The 16,498-nt window shown below is 47.5% G+C and overlaps 1 protein-coding gene across 3 annotated transcripts in view; it reads left to right on the top strand.

The window, feature by feature from the left end:
* TOX2 (TOX high mobility group box family member 2) overlaps window positions 1–16,498 on the top strand; it is a gene marked incomplete at both ends in the record, with an annotated part of 97,180 nt that overhangs the window by 57,956 nt on the left and 22,726 nt on the right. For all 3 annotated transcript variants that reach the window (XM_084247136.1, XM_084247137.1, XM_084247135.1), the window contains one exon: window positions 7,603–7,848. In XM_084247136.1, coding sequence (XP_084103262.1) covers window positions 7,603–7,848 — 246 coding nt within the window. The remainder of the gene's footprint in view (window positions 1–7,602; window positions 7,849–16,498) is intronic.

The raw sequence follows: 16,498 nt of genomic DNA, 5'->3' as shown, positions 1-16,498 counted from the left end.
ATAAATCTTTAAAAATAATAATAAAATAGTAATAAAATAAAACACAAAAAACAAAAAAAGAATATACACTATGTATTAACAAGATTCTTAGGTTTTTTCCTTGTAAAAATATTTGAAATATGTAAAAGCATTTGGGACATGAACGTCCTGTGTCAACCTGAGGTGTTGCTGCTGTCCCTCCGGGTCATTTGGCAACTGGGCTCTGCAGGTACAAGAAGACAGAGCAGGAAGACAGGAAAGACAAGAAGACAGGAAAGGCCCGGGCCCTTTCCTCTTGTGGGGCTGGGCCTGGTCTGCACCTCTCCCTCCACTCGCATCCATTCTGCTGCTGCTGGAAACTCAAAGGCCAGGACTCGATGAAGGATTAAAGCAGCAGGGTCAGAGCCCCCTGCTGACTAGTATGCTGATGCCCTGCTGCAATCCATGCCCGTTGGCACAGAGGCTTCCTCCGCCGGCTGGCCCTCTCCTAGGAGCCACACTGAGCCGGGGATCCACTGCAGCTCACCTCTGTGACCTGCTCTGCGGCTAGGACACCTGTTGACCTACCTCATGCCTCCTCTGTGGGGCCCCTGCCCTCTCAGGCTGCCATTTTGAGCGGGAGCCCTGAATGCCTTTGGCGGCTCACCTTCCTTGGCATTCACTTCCCCCCCAGGAACGCCTCCCCCCTTGCCTCGCAAACCTTGTTCACCCAGGTGCATCTCTGTCTCTGCCTCTGTCTCTGTCTCTCTCCATCTCTCAGTCCCTCCTGCTCCTATCTTCCCTAGCCTGCTGGGAACAGAGTCCCCCTAGACCTCCAACTCTGGGACACGGTGGGTGGGGCCTCTTTAGAACCCTCCCTCCCCAGGCTTTAATCCCCCCTTTGTGCTGTGCTGCTGGGGCCTTTCTCACTTGGCCTGCAGGAGGGGCCATCCCCAACCCTGTTCCACTCCCCCACCAGGAGCCTTCCACCTTTGTCTCACACCGTCTCTGTGTGAGCCATGGAAATGAAGTCAAAATGTCAGCCCGAGCATCTTGTAGTAAGCATTAACCGCAGTACAGTAGGAAACTATCAAATGAGGAAAGGAACACAGCCCCAAGATGAGATAATAATGAAATGGTAAATGCTTACCAACCTAACACTGAAATATATGAAGCAAAAATGAACGGAAATAGAAGAAATTGATAAAATTACAATCTAGGAGGACATTTTTAACACACTTCTCTTAGAAGCCAATGAATCCAGCAAAAAGAGAAAGCAAAGATTTATTTAGAAGATTTGAACAGCAGAATTAAGCTGGAAACAGTAAACATTTATGAAAATTAACCTTTCCTATGAGAGTTCCTGTAATTCTCAACGACTTTCCAAGAATCAATACCTTTTTCATTCCTTGTTTTTTACCTTTTCAGCAGTTTGCTATTTTTACACAAAAGTTCAGCTCCTCCTTATATATATTTAAAGTGTGCTTTCTATTTTATTGCTTTATCCTACTGACTTAATGGTTGATTTTGTTATTCTACTGCTGGGTTCTTTAGTGGAGTGCAGAGATCATCGATTTTGTCTTTTTTGCCTTTGCATAAATCCATTGAGGTAAAAGTTATAAATGTTTCAGTGGGCTCCGCTCACAGGTATTCTCATTGTCTGTAATTTCGGTTGTGATTTCTTCTTTTATTCTGAAAGTTATTTAGAAGATGGCTGGCTCTTCAGTGTCCAGGTATGTAGGATGACCTGCATCCTCCTATTTTTTTCTGCTCAGTCTACCTCTCTGTCTCTCTGTGAATAAACAGGTTAGTACCTTGTCTTGTCTGTGAATAAACAGGTTAGACCTAGAGGTGGTCTCTGTCCTTTCTACCTTTTGAAAAGTTTGAGAATTTCTGTATCGCTAGTTCATGGTCATTTTTTTCAAGTGTGCCTTGGATGTTAAAAAGGATGTCTACTCTTTAAATACTGGGACTGACCAAAAGGGTCAACTGGGTAAATCACATCCTTACTCTTTTTATATGATTGATTTGACCGTTTTTGAGGAGGTATGTTAATGTCTCCTTATGGTTGAAAACAAATCATTTTGGTAAATCTAACAGTTTTTTGCCCTTTACATTCCTGTGGTTTCTCAGTCTACGTAAAAGTTTATGTCTGTCATTTCCTCTCAGTAGAGTAGACCTATCATTTATCAACTGAAGAGTTCCTCTTTGTCTCATTAATGCCATTTTCCCTGAATTGTACTTAATTTGTTAATAATTTTGCCACTTCTGCTTTTTGTTTTTCTGATATATCTGTTGATTTTTTTTTATCTTTCATGTCATTTTATTTTAGGCATGCCTATTATACATGTCATATGTGGGGTGTACTTTAATCAAAATATCAATTTTATGTTTTTTAGTAAAGGAATTTAAATCATTCCTACTTACTGTGATTACTAATATTTAGTATTAGTGCTGCCATCTGATGAAGCTCCTTATTGTTTCAAAGGTCATTCCTGTTTTCTTTACAATTTTTGTTAATCAGTTCTATTTTCTTTTCCTTTTTTTTAAGTCTTTGTTTTTAGTTTTTGTTTCCAGTGGTATAGAATGTCTGAGTTCCCTTAAAACTATAATAAAGGGTTAGAATAAATGAATTCAGCAAAGTTTCAGGGTGCAACATCAACATCCAAAATTCAGTTGTGTTTCTATACACTAGCAATAAGCAATCCAGAAAGGAAATTAAGAAAATAATTCTGTATGTAACAAACAGCATCCCCAAAAAATGCATGGAGGAATAAAATTAACCAAGGAGGTAAAATACTTGAACACTGAAAACTAAAAAGCACTGCTGAAGAATATAAAAAGCCTTAAAAATGGAAAGACATCTGTAGTTGTGATTGAGTGACAGTATTGGTTAGATGATAGTACTACCTAAGTGATCCACAGATTTGATGAAATGCTATCAAATTTCCATCAGCCTTTTTGGGCAAATATGAAATGGCTGATCCTCAAATTCATGGAAATTGCAAGGGACACTGAACAGCCACAATGATCTGGAAAAGGGAGAGCAAATCTGGCCTCAACTTCCTGTAGAACTTCCCAAGTTCTACGAAGCCATGGTAGGCACAACACTGTGTCACCAGCATCAGGATGGACATGTAGAGTGATGGAATAGAATTAAAAGACCAAATATAAACCCCTATGGCCAGTGATTTTTGGTGACGGTGTCCATACCATGTAATAGTAGTCTCTTCGAGTAGTGATGGGCAAACTGGATAGCCACCTGCAAAAAATTGAAGTTGGACTCTACCTCACACCATATCCAAAATTAATTAAAAATGCATCTATGGCCTGAGTCTCAGGGCTAAAACCCTAAATTTCTTAGAAGAGAACATGAGGGTAATTCATGGTCTTGGATTTGGCTGCAGATTTTTAGATATAACATCAAATGCTTGAGAAATAAAAGGAAAAAGGTGAATTGGATTTCATTAAAATTAAAAACTTATGTGCATCAAAAGACATTATCAAGAAAGTGAAGATACCCAACAGAATGGGAGAAAAATATTTGCAAATCATATAAAGGTCTAGTATCAAGAATATATAAACTCTGACAACATAACAACAAAAAGACAAACAATCCAATTTAAATTTAGACATTTCTCCAAAGAAGATACACGAAGGGCCCAGAAACACATCAACTGAGGTTCAGCATCACTTGTCATTAGGGAAACATAAACCAAAGCTACCGGAAGTGCTTCACATACACTAGGATGGCTGGAATGAAAATAGTGAGACTAAGTGTTACCTCAGGGTGTGGAGAAACTGGGCTGTTCCTACATTGCCCATGGGAATGGAAAATATGCCACCATGATGGAAAACAGTTAAACATAGAATTAATTCAAAGAGTTAAATGTAGAATTACTATATGACCCAGCAATACCACTTGTAGCTCTACCCAAAAGAGCTGAGAACAGAGACTCAGGCAGATCTTTGTCTACACTTGTTCCTAGCAGCACGAGTCACAGTAGCCTGAGGGAGGGGACAACCCAGTGTAAATGAATGGATGGATGGATATGCAAATTGTGGTATCGCATACATTGGGATATTATTTACTGATACAAAGGAATGAACTGCTGATCCATGGTACAACATGGAGTGGAACTTTGTCCTAAAAGGAAAAAGCCAGTTGCAAAAGATCATATATTGTATAATTCCGTTTATATGAAAATATCCAGTAAATCCACAGAGACAGAATGCAGATTGGTGTTAGCAGGGGTTGGGAGGCCAGTGGAACATAGAGGTACTAGTTTAGGGGTCTGGGGTTTCCTTTGGGGGAATGGGAAGGTTTTGGCAATAGATGGGGTGGTGGTTACACAACATCAGCAGTGTACTGAATACCCCTGAGTTGTTCATTTTATATGATGTAGATTTAGCCTGAATAAATTTTTAAAAATTAGAACAAATATTTTGCAGCTTATATAGAAATAATTTCTAGCTATAACTTCTTTTCTAAAGAAAAAGGCACAACTTTTAGCTGAAATCTTCTAGATTTCAAGTTTAAGGCCATTTCTGTGAAAGGTTTTGCTAATATTTTGAGATTCTAGAGCTCTTAACGCTTGGCATCTCTTTCTACATTCTTGTGAGGACTCTGGTGGCAGAGGGCACATCAGGGACCAAGGAGTGGGCAATCTCTGGCTCAGGGAAAGAGAATTATGAATCTGGCAGAGGCTTCTGACTTAGCATGGGGAAATGCTGGCTTCAGAGTTCCAAGAGCTGGGATTGAATCCCAGCCAAGACTATTCACTATGTAACACCTCCACTCTCTAAGCCTCAGCTTCTTCATCTGCAAAGTGGAGACGGTAGCCACTTCTTTGCAGAACTCATATGAATGAGAGGAAGGATGTGGAGATGCCAGGGCCAGGGCTGGCACACAGTAGGTACCGGGTGGGAGGCAGTAGCAGGATGGGTATTCAGGTATCATGAGTTTAGGATTTGATTGCATTGGAAGGGGGTATGTCCATGTTCACATGCTTATTTTTAAATGTGCTAATTGCCTCTTTAAATGAATTGTCATAATTTGTGTTATTCCAATATTTTGATACAACATATGCTTATTTTGCAAAAGGCTTCTGGCCGATTGGGATGGTTCCAGTGTGCTGTGGTTTGGTTTTTAAATGAAAGCAATGGACGTATGCAGTTTAGTTACTCACTGGGCACAAGCCATGTGCCAGCACCTGTTCTGGGTGTTGGGGGCCGGCAGGCAGGAAGGTGGTGGACACAAACAATGGGTGACCGAGGGACTTAGGGTGTATGGGGAAGGACAGGAATGGAATACCTAGTGAGGTCTCAACCTCAAACCTGGCACATCCCCCCATTTCAGGTGCCCCCATATCACATTCTAATTGAGCACCTGCTGTGCCTCGCACTGGTAACAAAGCAGAGAAGGCCCTCATGGAGCTTGGGTCGGTGGGGGTTAGAGGGAGGGACAAGCAAAAGGTAAGCAAAGCGTCAAAAGCAATGTGGGGAGCACATACAAAGGGCTGCGGAGGGGGTGAGAGGAGGGAGTCATGCCACCTGATGGGCAGGGGCCTGGGGAAGGCTTCCTGGGACTCTGCTCTCTGGGTGATGTGATACCCATGGCTGAGACCCACCTAAAGACAGCTGACTGCTTGCTCATCAGTGGTTCAGCCGGAGGCAGACATCAGCCCCAGTGCTTGTGAAGAGTTAGGAGTATTCACAGTGGGGGATTGAAAGAGCATAGTGAACACGCGAGCTGTTGTTCACTTGCTCTGTGTCCTTGGAGAAGTTCCTCAACATCTCTGAAATCGCAGAGAAAGGCAGCAATGACAACAATAACATGCCAGCCAGCACTGAGAGGACTCACTGGGGCCAGGCAGTGTCCCGGGCAGTTTTCACACATACTGATTTATTTACTCTTTGCAGCAACCCCATAGTACATACTGTGGCTACCCTCTCCTAACAGATGAGGAAACTCAGCACAGAGAGGCTGAGTAACACACCCCTAGTCACATAGCCGGTCCATGGCAGAGCCAAGATCCAAACCCAGTCCCTCTGGCTCTTAACTGCTACTCGGTGCTGCCTTCCAGTGGGACATACTGCAGACTCCAGGACAGTCACCACGGTTGTGAGATGTGCCCTGTGGCACTGTGCTAGGACCTGGCTTGTTCCTCCATTCAAGTAGTTATTTCTGAATTCCAGCTTTGTGCTAGATTCTGGAAGATTAGCCCCACAAGGGCTATCCTGGCCGTCAAACAAGTGATGTTAGTTAACCATCAAACAAGTGATGTTACTTAACCATCAAACAAGTGATGTTAGTTAAGGTGAGCTAGTTAAAGTGCATGCTTGGTGAGTGTTTCTGAGGAGAATGGCGGCAAGCTGGGGTGTGCAAGGGGATCTGGCCTCCTACAGAGCATATCAGGGGAGGTAGTTAAACCAAACTTATGGCTGAGGGATGAGTAGGAATGAGTCAGATGAAGGGAGAGTCTACGGTGGGCAAAACATTCCAGCAGAAGGAACAGAGTATGTGAGGACCCAGAGGCAGGAAAGGTCATTGTGGCCGGGCCACGAGAGGACGTAGGGCCATGTTTGGGACTGTGGACTTTATCCTAAGGACAGTGGGAGACAACCGAGCATGGTGAGTGCTCCCTCCGCTGCCTGAAGGGAATAGATGGGTGGAGACAGGAGTGGGCTGTGGGAGAGCAGGGAGGGGCAGGGGCAGTGGTCCAGGCAGGGGAGGGTGGCCCCTGGGCCAGCATCATGGCTGTGGGGATAGAGAGAAGTGGACAGGCATGAAAGATATTTTAGAGGAGTTTCATTAGATTGGAGGGGTGATTGAGGGTGAGCCTCCAGTTTGTGGTGTTATTAACTCACTGCAGGACCCAAGAAGGGCGGACACAGGTGCAGGGAGCAGGAGGGGCTGTGGTCTCAGCATGCGCGTGTTGGCTTACGAGGCTGTGAGGCACCGGATGGGAATACCGGGCGGGCATTTGGATGTTGGTATCTGGAGCTCAGGTGAGTGACCAAGGTCTGAGGTGGAAATGTGGCCCCTGGCTGGGCACTGGAGCCGAGCGAGGCTGCGTGAGGTCCACGCGGGGAAGCATGTAGGGTGGGAGGAGAGGCGCGCTTGGGGCTGAGCCCAAGGGCCTCCGGCATGAGTGACCAGGCGCGGGAGGAGTGGGCGGTGGAGGAGAAGCAAGAAGGCGGGTAAATAAGCAGGACAGGTGACGTCTTTCCTCCGGCGCGAGGCGTGTTTTCAAGATGAAGACAAGGGATCCGTCGGACCCACACCACCGAGGGAACAAGTGGGATGTGGCGGCAGAGAAGTGGTTGGGATCTGGTGCCACGGAGCTCTCTGGTGGCCGAGGGCACCGGGGCTGGAGGAGGCAGGTTGCGATGGACTTTGAAATGAGTGGGCAGGGAGGGCAGGATTTTGTGCACAGACCCTTGAGGAGGGAGCGCCCATGTGGGGGTGCAGTGGGAGTCTGACTCGGCCATGGGGCCATCGTGACTGTCGGCCTTGCAGAGCGATGGTCCCTTCTCTCCTGCGCCACGTGGCTGTTTTGTCTCTGCTGTTACGGGGCTGTCCAGCGTGTTCTGTGACTGTAGCGCACTGATCCCCGGCAACATGCCCTTTTGATGTTTTAGACCTACAACGGCCAGAACGAGAGCAACGAAGACTATGAGATCCCCCCAATAACACCTCCCAACCTCCCCGAGCCATCCCTCCTGCACCTGGGGGACCACGAAGCCAGCTACCACTCGCTGTGCCACGGCCTGGCGCCCAACGGACTGCTCCCCGCCTACTCCTACCAGGCCATGGACCTCCCGGCCATCATGGTGTCCAACATGCTGGCACAGGACAGCCACCTTCTCTCAGGCCAGCTGCCCACGGTGAGTCCCTGTCGTCCATCATGGTTCCCGCTGTGCTGGTTGCAGTTACGGCAGGAGAGGGGGTTGAAAGGGGGGCAGAAAGCCCATGCCTTGAGGAGGACCCTCTGCTCGTGTGCAGGCGCTGGGCTCAGTCTGTTGCTTCGGTTGGGGTCTGCAGAGTGTGGGCGTTGCGTATAAAGGCAGATTTTTGTCTTCACACTGCTTGCTTCCGGAACTCTGAAGGATCTTGGTGTTACTTGTTTTAGTGTTATTTTGAATAGGAAAATCTCATTTTTATTTTCTAATGGCTTTATTGAGATCTAATTCATATACATAATTCACCCATTGAAAGTATAACAGGGGAGAGCACAAGGGACTACGGTGATGGTGCACGGGTGAATTGGTGGGAATTTTACGGGGACTACACCTGAGAGAAAAAAGCATACATTGTACAAAAATGAACAATGTCAGGTGCCAAGTGTCACAGCAAACAGGTGAAAAAAAAAAGAACAATGATATAATATATAGATAGATAAGTAAATTAAAAAATTAAAAAACAAAAACAAAGTATATAATTCAGTCAATTTTAGTATATTCACAGCATTGTGTGACCGTTAACACATTCCATGTTGGACTATTTTCATCACCCCAAAGAGAAATCCTGTAGCCTTTAACAATCATTTCTGACATCATTCCCTGTGCCCCCCGACACACACACAACCCCCAGCCCTAGGCAACGACTGGTCCACTTTCTGCATCTATACATTTACCTATTCTGGACATTTCATATAAATGGAATCCATTGCTTTTTGAACACCCTCTGGCTTACACTGCAGGGGAAAGGGTGAATCCTGAGTTAAAGTTTGCAGAATGGGTAGAAATTTGGTAGGCAGTGTTATAGCAGGAAAGGATCTTCCAGGCTGGGGGAACAGCATGTACAGAACAGCTCACGTCGTGTTTGGGAATGATGTGTGTCTCATTCTTTTTCTTGTGCTGGAGAGAAAGGACCTGGAGCCGAGGCGGGGGAGAGAGAAGGAGAGAAGCTCATCAGAGGCCGGCTCATGGGGCCCTGAATCCCCTGCTAAGGAGATGTATGATTTGTAGCATGAATGGCTGATTTGAACAATCAAGAGCTATAGAAAACCAGTAGAGTAGTTTTTGTGTACTAGAAAAAGCTCCTTGAGGGGATTCTAGTACTTCCCATGAATAACGGATTTGTGCTTATTTTTGCTTTTTCCTTCATAGTTAACACTGTATTGGGTGACAGTTCTCAGATGCATTCTTAAGTGACAGCTAGCAAATTCAGACTAGCTGAAAACACTGAAATGTCAGGTAGGCAATGGGTTTCAGGCGTGGCTGGATCCAGCAGTGCTGTGAGGTCCATATTCCCTTCTCATTTCCCCATGACAGCCCACTTCTTCTCTGATGCTTAGAAGTTTGGGTTGTCCAGAGAGAACCGTGACTGAGTATGACTGGACCAACCACTGCCCAGGAAGAAGCCACAACTGTCGTAGGGGGAGATGGGCCACTGCATTGGCCCCAGTGATTTCAGAATCACGGGGTTGAGTGGATTATTTTAATCTCTGCAAAAGCTGCTCAGAGGCCACAGGCAAATTTGTGACCCCGTTCTAGCAGATGCCCGGGACCTTCAGGTATAGTTTACCTTTTAACAGTCTCCGCTGTAATTTATTTCATTGTTTACTCTTGTTACCACCAAATTTCCTTGCTTAAAAAAACTGGTATACTGTATGTATTTTCTTAAGCCACATCACATTTTTTGAAACTAGATGTGAAATAAAAGGAGATAAGGAAACAAAGGAGGGAACCAACTGTTTCACATTTTGAGAAGTCTGGGCTCTGACTAAAGAACTCCATGAAAAAGAATGCTCCATTTCTTGAGGAGCGCTTTCCTTTGGGGCCCATCAATAATGCAGGTCCTTAGCTTCCTCCTCTCTCTCTGGAAGATCTGAAGATTCCAAAGCCATGTGGTTTTTTTTTTTTTTTTTTTTTTAAAGATTTATTTATTTATTTATACAAGCACTGGGTACAGTCAGAAGCGCAGGAGGGTGAGAGAATTCACCAGAGCCAGAGCGGGGAGCAGAGCAGGCAGAAGGACCGAGGTACACTGCTGAGGGGAGCAGCGGGCGGCAGGAGAGGTCTGCGCGCCATGTGGGACCCTCCTCTGGTGGCCGGGGAGCAGCCGGGAATCGAACTGGCGCTGCAGAGGCTGCGGGCAGCTTCGCAACCCAGCGCTCAACCGCTGCGCCACCGGGGAGGCCCAAAGCCATGTGGTTTTGATTCTGCTTTGCTCAAATGCATGTATTGTCGATGCCTGCCCAGGTAGCTTCCTAACCTGAATTCTACTTCTCCAGCTGCCCTGCTTGGGGTTCATGGTGACCCAACAAGGGTAGGACCTGGCAGCTGAGGGCTGTAGATGCTGCAGTTCTGGGCCATGGAGGCATCTTCCTCCATGGAGGTCTGCAGAGACCCTGTGGGGGAGTGGCCGGTGTGCAGGCTGAGCCCCCCAGCCCACATTCGGTCCTGGCTGCACCTCTGAGCTTCATTTCCCCTGTCTTGAAATCACACCAGTATCCTCAGGATTTCGGTGAAGTGTCATGAGATGTGTATGTAAAGTCTTAGCAAACTCGTGTCAGAGAGTAAGCAATCAGGGAATATTTGCTGTTGTTCTTCTTAGTAATAAAAACGAATTCCCAGAGTAACCCACTGGCAGTGTTTACCCTGCAGGAACAGACTGCAGATTCTCTGCGGTACCTTCGTCAGCCCACCTGGTTATAGTAGCTCTGCTCATTACAGAGGACGTCACGGGTGTATCACACACGACCCCAGGTCACCCCTGCTAGGAAATGCTTTCGCTGGCCTAGGTCCAAAGAGGTGTTCTGCAGACTCCTTTATAACTAGCTCATGCTTAAATGCTTTACAAATTCAGATAGCTTTTGTTCATTCATTAGTCAAGAGTTTGCAGAGATTCACTGGGTTTTATATTCCCTCATTATGTAAAGAAAGATACACCAAACCGATTTACCCAAAGGGGCTGGTGGCAATCGGGAAACTGCGTTAGAACATGTCCTTACTGTGGCGGTGAAGCAAGACAAGGCGCCCTTACAGACAAATGCTTTAAGTTAACGTGAGCTGCAGGGTGAAGGTGTGTGTGCACACTGTGCACACTATGTGAGTGATCAGGGACGTGTCAGCACCTGCTGTGTGTCCAGCACTGCTTGGAGGGCTGTCCAAGTGGTCTCTGACATCATGCTTGTAAGAACCCTGAGCGAGGCAGGTATCCCTGTAAGCGGAGATGGAGTCCCGGGCAGGCAGGTGCTCTGTTCAGAAAACTGTATTAACTTTCTGTGGCTGATCAAGCAGATCTCCACAAACTTGATGACTTAAAGCAAGAGAAGTTTATTCTCTCACAACTGTAGAGGCTAGAAGTCCAAAATCTGAATCACTGCATCAAAATCAAGGTGTCAGGAAGGGGGTGCTTCCTGTGGGGTTCTGGGTAACACTCCTTCTGCTGGTGGCCGGCGTCCTTGGCTTGTGACCGCATCGCTCCAGGCTCTGCCAATCTTCACATCACCTTCTCTTCTGCCAGCGGAATATCCCTTTGCCTTTCTCATGAGGATGCCCATTATGGTATCTGGGGCATTTAGGGAGAATCCAGGATAATCTTCCCATCTCAAGAGCCTTAAGTAATCAGGCCCACGAAGACTCTTTTTCCAAATACAGTAGCATTTACAGGTTCCAAGGATTAAGACTTGATGTTCTTAGAGGGCTGTTTCTCAACCTACCACCACGATGGGCTATGCAGCAGCCTCTGTTGAGAGCCTGCTCAGTACCGGGCACTGTCTGGGGCCCTGCATCTCCGAGGCGCCCTTGAGGAAACTCCAGGTGCAGGTGGAGAGTCAGGTGCAGAGCAGAACCTGTTTCTGAACATGTAGTCAGCGCTCGAGAGGGTCGGTGTCTGATGCTGTGCAGACCCAGAAGAGGCTCCTGGATCAAAGTGGGCCATCCTCAAGGAGGTGTGGCCTGGAACACAGTAGGTCCCTTGAGTACTTTAGGAATCTGAATGAGTGACTGTCGCATGGCCACGAAGCACAAAGCCAGAATTCACACACAGCTCTGTTTCCTGGCAAGCACCGCTTGGTTCCGCCAGGCGTCTGAAGGATGGAGCAGCTGGACCCCAGAGCTTCCAGGGCACAGAGGATGCCCCTGTGATCCATGGCCCCAGGCACTGTCTGCGCAGGCTGAGGAGTTCCCAGGACTCCCTGCCTGGAGAGGTGGGCAAGGCCACGGCATGTGATGCCATGTCATACATAACCAGCCCGCCTTGCCTCTGATCCCAAGGCGGTTGATGCTTCCTGATCTCCTGCCCAATCAGCGCAGCCCGCGAGCTTGCCTTCTGCTTAAAAGGTGTGGCTGCTGGCAGGAGCCAGTGTGCACTGCTGGCATCGAGCCCCTTTTACAAAATTAAATATGCTTTAGGCTTCTTCCTCAACTCCGGTATCTTCACTGATTAAACATTCATTTCCAAGACAAAAAGAGTCAATTTAGTATGAAAGATATATTTTGCCAGTTTAATTTAAAGCGCTGCACCTCCATCTGACCCCTATTTTCATAACTCAATAATTTTATCCTGTGTTGATTGTCTCATTTTGAGAGAGATATTGTATGTATAAATCAGTTTCTAAAATATCCAAAGAAACTCGAAGAGTGGAATTTATTAAGCAGCCTCTGTAAGGATGAAATCATTTATTTTGGAACCGTCTTTGGGCAGCGTTCCAGCTCAAGGTTCTGGCTCACCCAGGAGAGGAAGTATCCTGGGAGGGGACAAAGCCCAGTGCCCCCAGACAAGTTCTCGGAAACCTGCACCTTTTGCCACACATACCCCCAGGAGTCTCTCCTGCCTGGGGTGGGGGGCGGGGGAGGGAGGCGGGGGACAGGGCCCCTTGGAAATGAGTCTGGCAGAGTTTTCCCTGCATCAGCCTTGGGTTTTGGTGATTCAGGAGATGGGGGTTGCCTGAGCCAAGCCCTGGGGTCCCACTCGGGCCTCAGTTGGCACAGGGTGGCACATAGCTCCTATTCCTCCCAGCTTTGACTCTTGTTTGCTCTCACTGGGACCTTGGACCCACTTCTGTGCCAATCTCTGTTTTCCCATCTGGGGATGGGGGAAGCCAGCTCTGGGGAACTCACACACAGGAAAACAGGGAAAATGGCTTTGTCAGCTACGGCATTCTGGATGTGTAGAGGGGCTTGAGGTTAGTTAGACACCCCGCCCCCCTACCACCACCACCGCACATGCCACTGGCCTAGGCAACACAAATACCGTCAGCTTGGATCAAAATGCCAAGGGGTAGACTGGCAGTTTTACATCCTTTCTGTTCTAGATCCCTGTCCTAAGGCATCTTGCCAGGACTGGCTCTCCTCAGACAGGGCTCAGCTAGATGGCCCAGGGCCCCCAGTGCCAAGTGATGGGTCTTTCCAGGCTAGTATCCTGTTGGGCAGGGCCTGGAAAGTACCTTAGTTGCCTCTTTACTCCTCTGCTTTAGAAGTGGTTCCCGTGAGAGAGCCTGCAGCCCCGGTTAGGGCCTGGAGACTGAGGGTCCTTGCTATCCCCCCAGCGCCTACCCCCTTCTCTGCTTGTTCTCTACTCTTTTCCTCCAACCTTCTCTCCCTTCTCCACCTCAGCCCTCCTCCCCCCGGAGACCTGGTCTACCTCCATGGTCATGGGTTGCTTAGTGAGTTTTGGTCAGCAACAGACCACGTATATGATGGTGGTCCCAGAGGTACCCCTCCAGCTTGGGTGTGTCATAGTGGAACCATCTAGGCTCTGTGATTCTGCTCTTAATGTTTCCACATAGACAAAATCACCCAAGGACAAGTTACTGGGCAGGTCTCCCCATCAGTAAATAGCATGTGGCTGTATTTGATTTTTGTGAGTTGATGTGCAGGGGATGCCCTCCCAATCTTTGGTGCTCTGGACTTCTGAGTTGGAGCAGGGACGGGGTGGGGTAGAAACACTTCCCTCCCCCATCCAACCTGTTCATTTATTGCTCTTAATGGATAATTCATTTTTTAAAAATATTTATTTATGCAAGATTTATTTATTTATTTACACAAGCACTGGGTACAGTCAGAAGCGTGGGAGGGTGAGAGAATTCACCAGAGCCAGAGCAGGGAGCAGAGCAGGCAGAAGGACCGAAGTACACTGCTGAGGGGAGCAGCGGGCGGCAGGAGAGGTCTGCGCGCCATGTGGGACCCTCCTCCGGTGTCCCGGGAGCAGCCGGGGATCGAACCGGCACTGCAGAGGCTGCGGACAGCTTCACAACCCAGCGCTCAACTGCTGCACCACCGGGGAGGTCCCGATAATTCATTTTTGTTTCATTCTATGATTGTATCAGTATGACTGTAGTTTTTGCTGTGTAACAAGTGATCCCAGCAGTTAATGGCTTAAAGTAAACAGTGAACTATTAGTATCTTGATCCTGTAGGTCAGGAAAGTCGTTCTTTTCATCAGAGCTGGGTTGGCTGATTGTGGGGGTCAGCTTGCAGATCAGCTGGGGCTGCATGGCCTCGGGGGGATGTCCTGGGTAGGCTTGGGAGTTGGCCCCTGTCGCCAGTGTCTCATCACCGAGTGGCCTGGGCTGGTTCACATGGCGTTGGTCACAGGTTCCCCAAGAGCACCAAGAAAAGAAAGGCCGCATTATGCAGGCCCTTTTCAAACCACTGCCTGCCTCACAGCTGCTAATGTCTTATTGCCTAAGCAAGTCACACGGCCAAGCCCGGAGTCAAGTGTGGAGAGCTGGACTCACTCTTAAAGGGAGAGCCACCTTGCAGAAAGGCCTGGACTCAGGGAGAACAGGAATTTGTGGCCATTTTTGTAATCCATTGAGATGTATGTTTTCTATGTTATGTCTTCTTGATGTGAAGCAGTACTTGGTGGCCAAGTGCTGGGCTCCTGGGTTAGTCCTACCTAAGTTTAAAACCCTCCTCCACCATGTGTTACCCTCCACCCTGTGACTCAGAGAAAGGGGTTAATCCTCCCTGCGCCTCAGTTTCTTCACCTGTAAAGTGGAGGTAATATTCCTTGCCTTGTAAGAGTTCCTGGGGATTCGATGAGCAGCCGTAGGGAAAGTGCATCCCCAGGGCCTGGCCCACAGCAGGCATCCGGTAAGTGCAAGCTGCTCTGTTAAGCTGCTCCTTCCACTGTTGTGGTTTGGGGGGCTCCCACCTCATGTTCACGTTTGTCCAGCCTGACCCCGGGGTCTCCTTTGCCAGGGGAGGGGTCAGTTGGACTTTGCTCCAAGAGGTGGGTGTTGGAAAAAGTGGGTAGAGTCTGAGGTGGCAGCTGGTGTGGAGAGGGTCCCGGTTGAGGGCTGTGCAAGGGGCCACAGATTAGTCACCCCAGGACCTCACTCAGAGCTGAGAGTGACAGTGAAGTGACAGTGCCCTGCATGCCAAGAAAGCATGGACCCCAAACCAACTCTTCTTGTCTGTGTGACTTAGGGCAGGGTCCATCTTAAGAAAAGTGGGGTCCACCAGGGTACCTCCCACCACACTTTTCCTTGGAGCCCTATGTTGGTCTAATTTCTCCCTGGAGGTGGGAGTGGGGGGGCCAGTGATCTCCCAAATGGGCCTAACCCAAGGCCCAGAGGGTTCTTTATATTCAGCATCGTCTGGGTGAAACTCTCCCTGTTTTTCAGAGGCAGTAAGCAAAAGAAATATGTCTTTTTACATTTTATAAAACTCAGAAAAATGGCTTTAAACAGCTTTTGCTCCCCTGCTATAATTATTTATTTTCAAACACTCCTGCAGGGGACTGCTCCGTTTTCTTATCCTGCATTCCTTTTTCTCATAAATGAACCATCACTTCAATAAATCATTATGAAAACAGAGACTAACACCAGCTCTGAAAGGTTGAAAGATTTATGTAACACATTTATGTCCCCCATTTTCTCATTCTGGTACTCGGCTGCAAAAGCTAAGCTAATAAAAGCTGCTATTAATATTTCTTGTTGCCTAGCAACCCCAGAGCGGGAGTAATAGCTTCAGCTAGAAAAATAGATGACCGATAAGGAAAAATTCAATTCTTTTATTATCTCAGGGGGAAATGGCCTTTTACGGGAACATTATGATGTACGAGTGTGAAGTTGAACACAAAAGATTTTTGTGTGTGTGTGTGTTTGTTTTTCTATTTTTAATGAACATTATTTTACCGCCACTAACTCTTTTAGGGCACTTTCGTCTGCTTTCGGGCTCCACACCCCCACCCCATCCCTCATGCTTAATTTAGCAGCTACAGTAGTTAAAAACCTGTCAGCGTTTTTTTACTTTAAGAATGGGGTTTTTTTTGCCAAGGTTTATAACTCAGTCATAAAAATTCACTCCCTGTTAAAACTCAGGCCAGTGATAAGCGAACACACAGGCTGGTTCTCTGCGAACAGACTCACGTTTGTCGAGAGATAAGACTCACCGTTTTCACTGAGAGAAAGGTCGGAAGAGAACAGAATGTGTTCTTTTCCGTGTCCCAGTTTTCTTTGGAACCCGGGGATGCTGATTCTTTTGAGAACCATTTGCTCCCAAGTTTGAGGTGTGTGCAGAGTGGGAAGGGCGTGGCGTGGACATGCATTGAGCGCCTGCTGTGTACGCGCTGGGCCATG

The sequence above is a fragment of the Talpa europaea genome (genome assembly GCF_964194135.1).
Source record: "Talpa europaea genome assembly, chromosome: 11".
NCBI lineage: Eukaryota > Metazoa > Chordata > Mammalia > Eulipotyphla > Talpidae > Talpa > Talpa europaea.
Note: the sequence above shows the minus strand (reverse complement) of the source record. Positions and strands in the feature narration are given on the sequence as shown.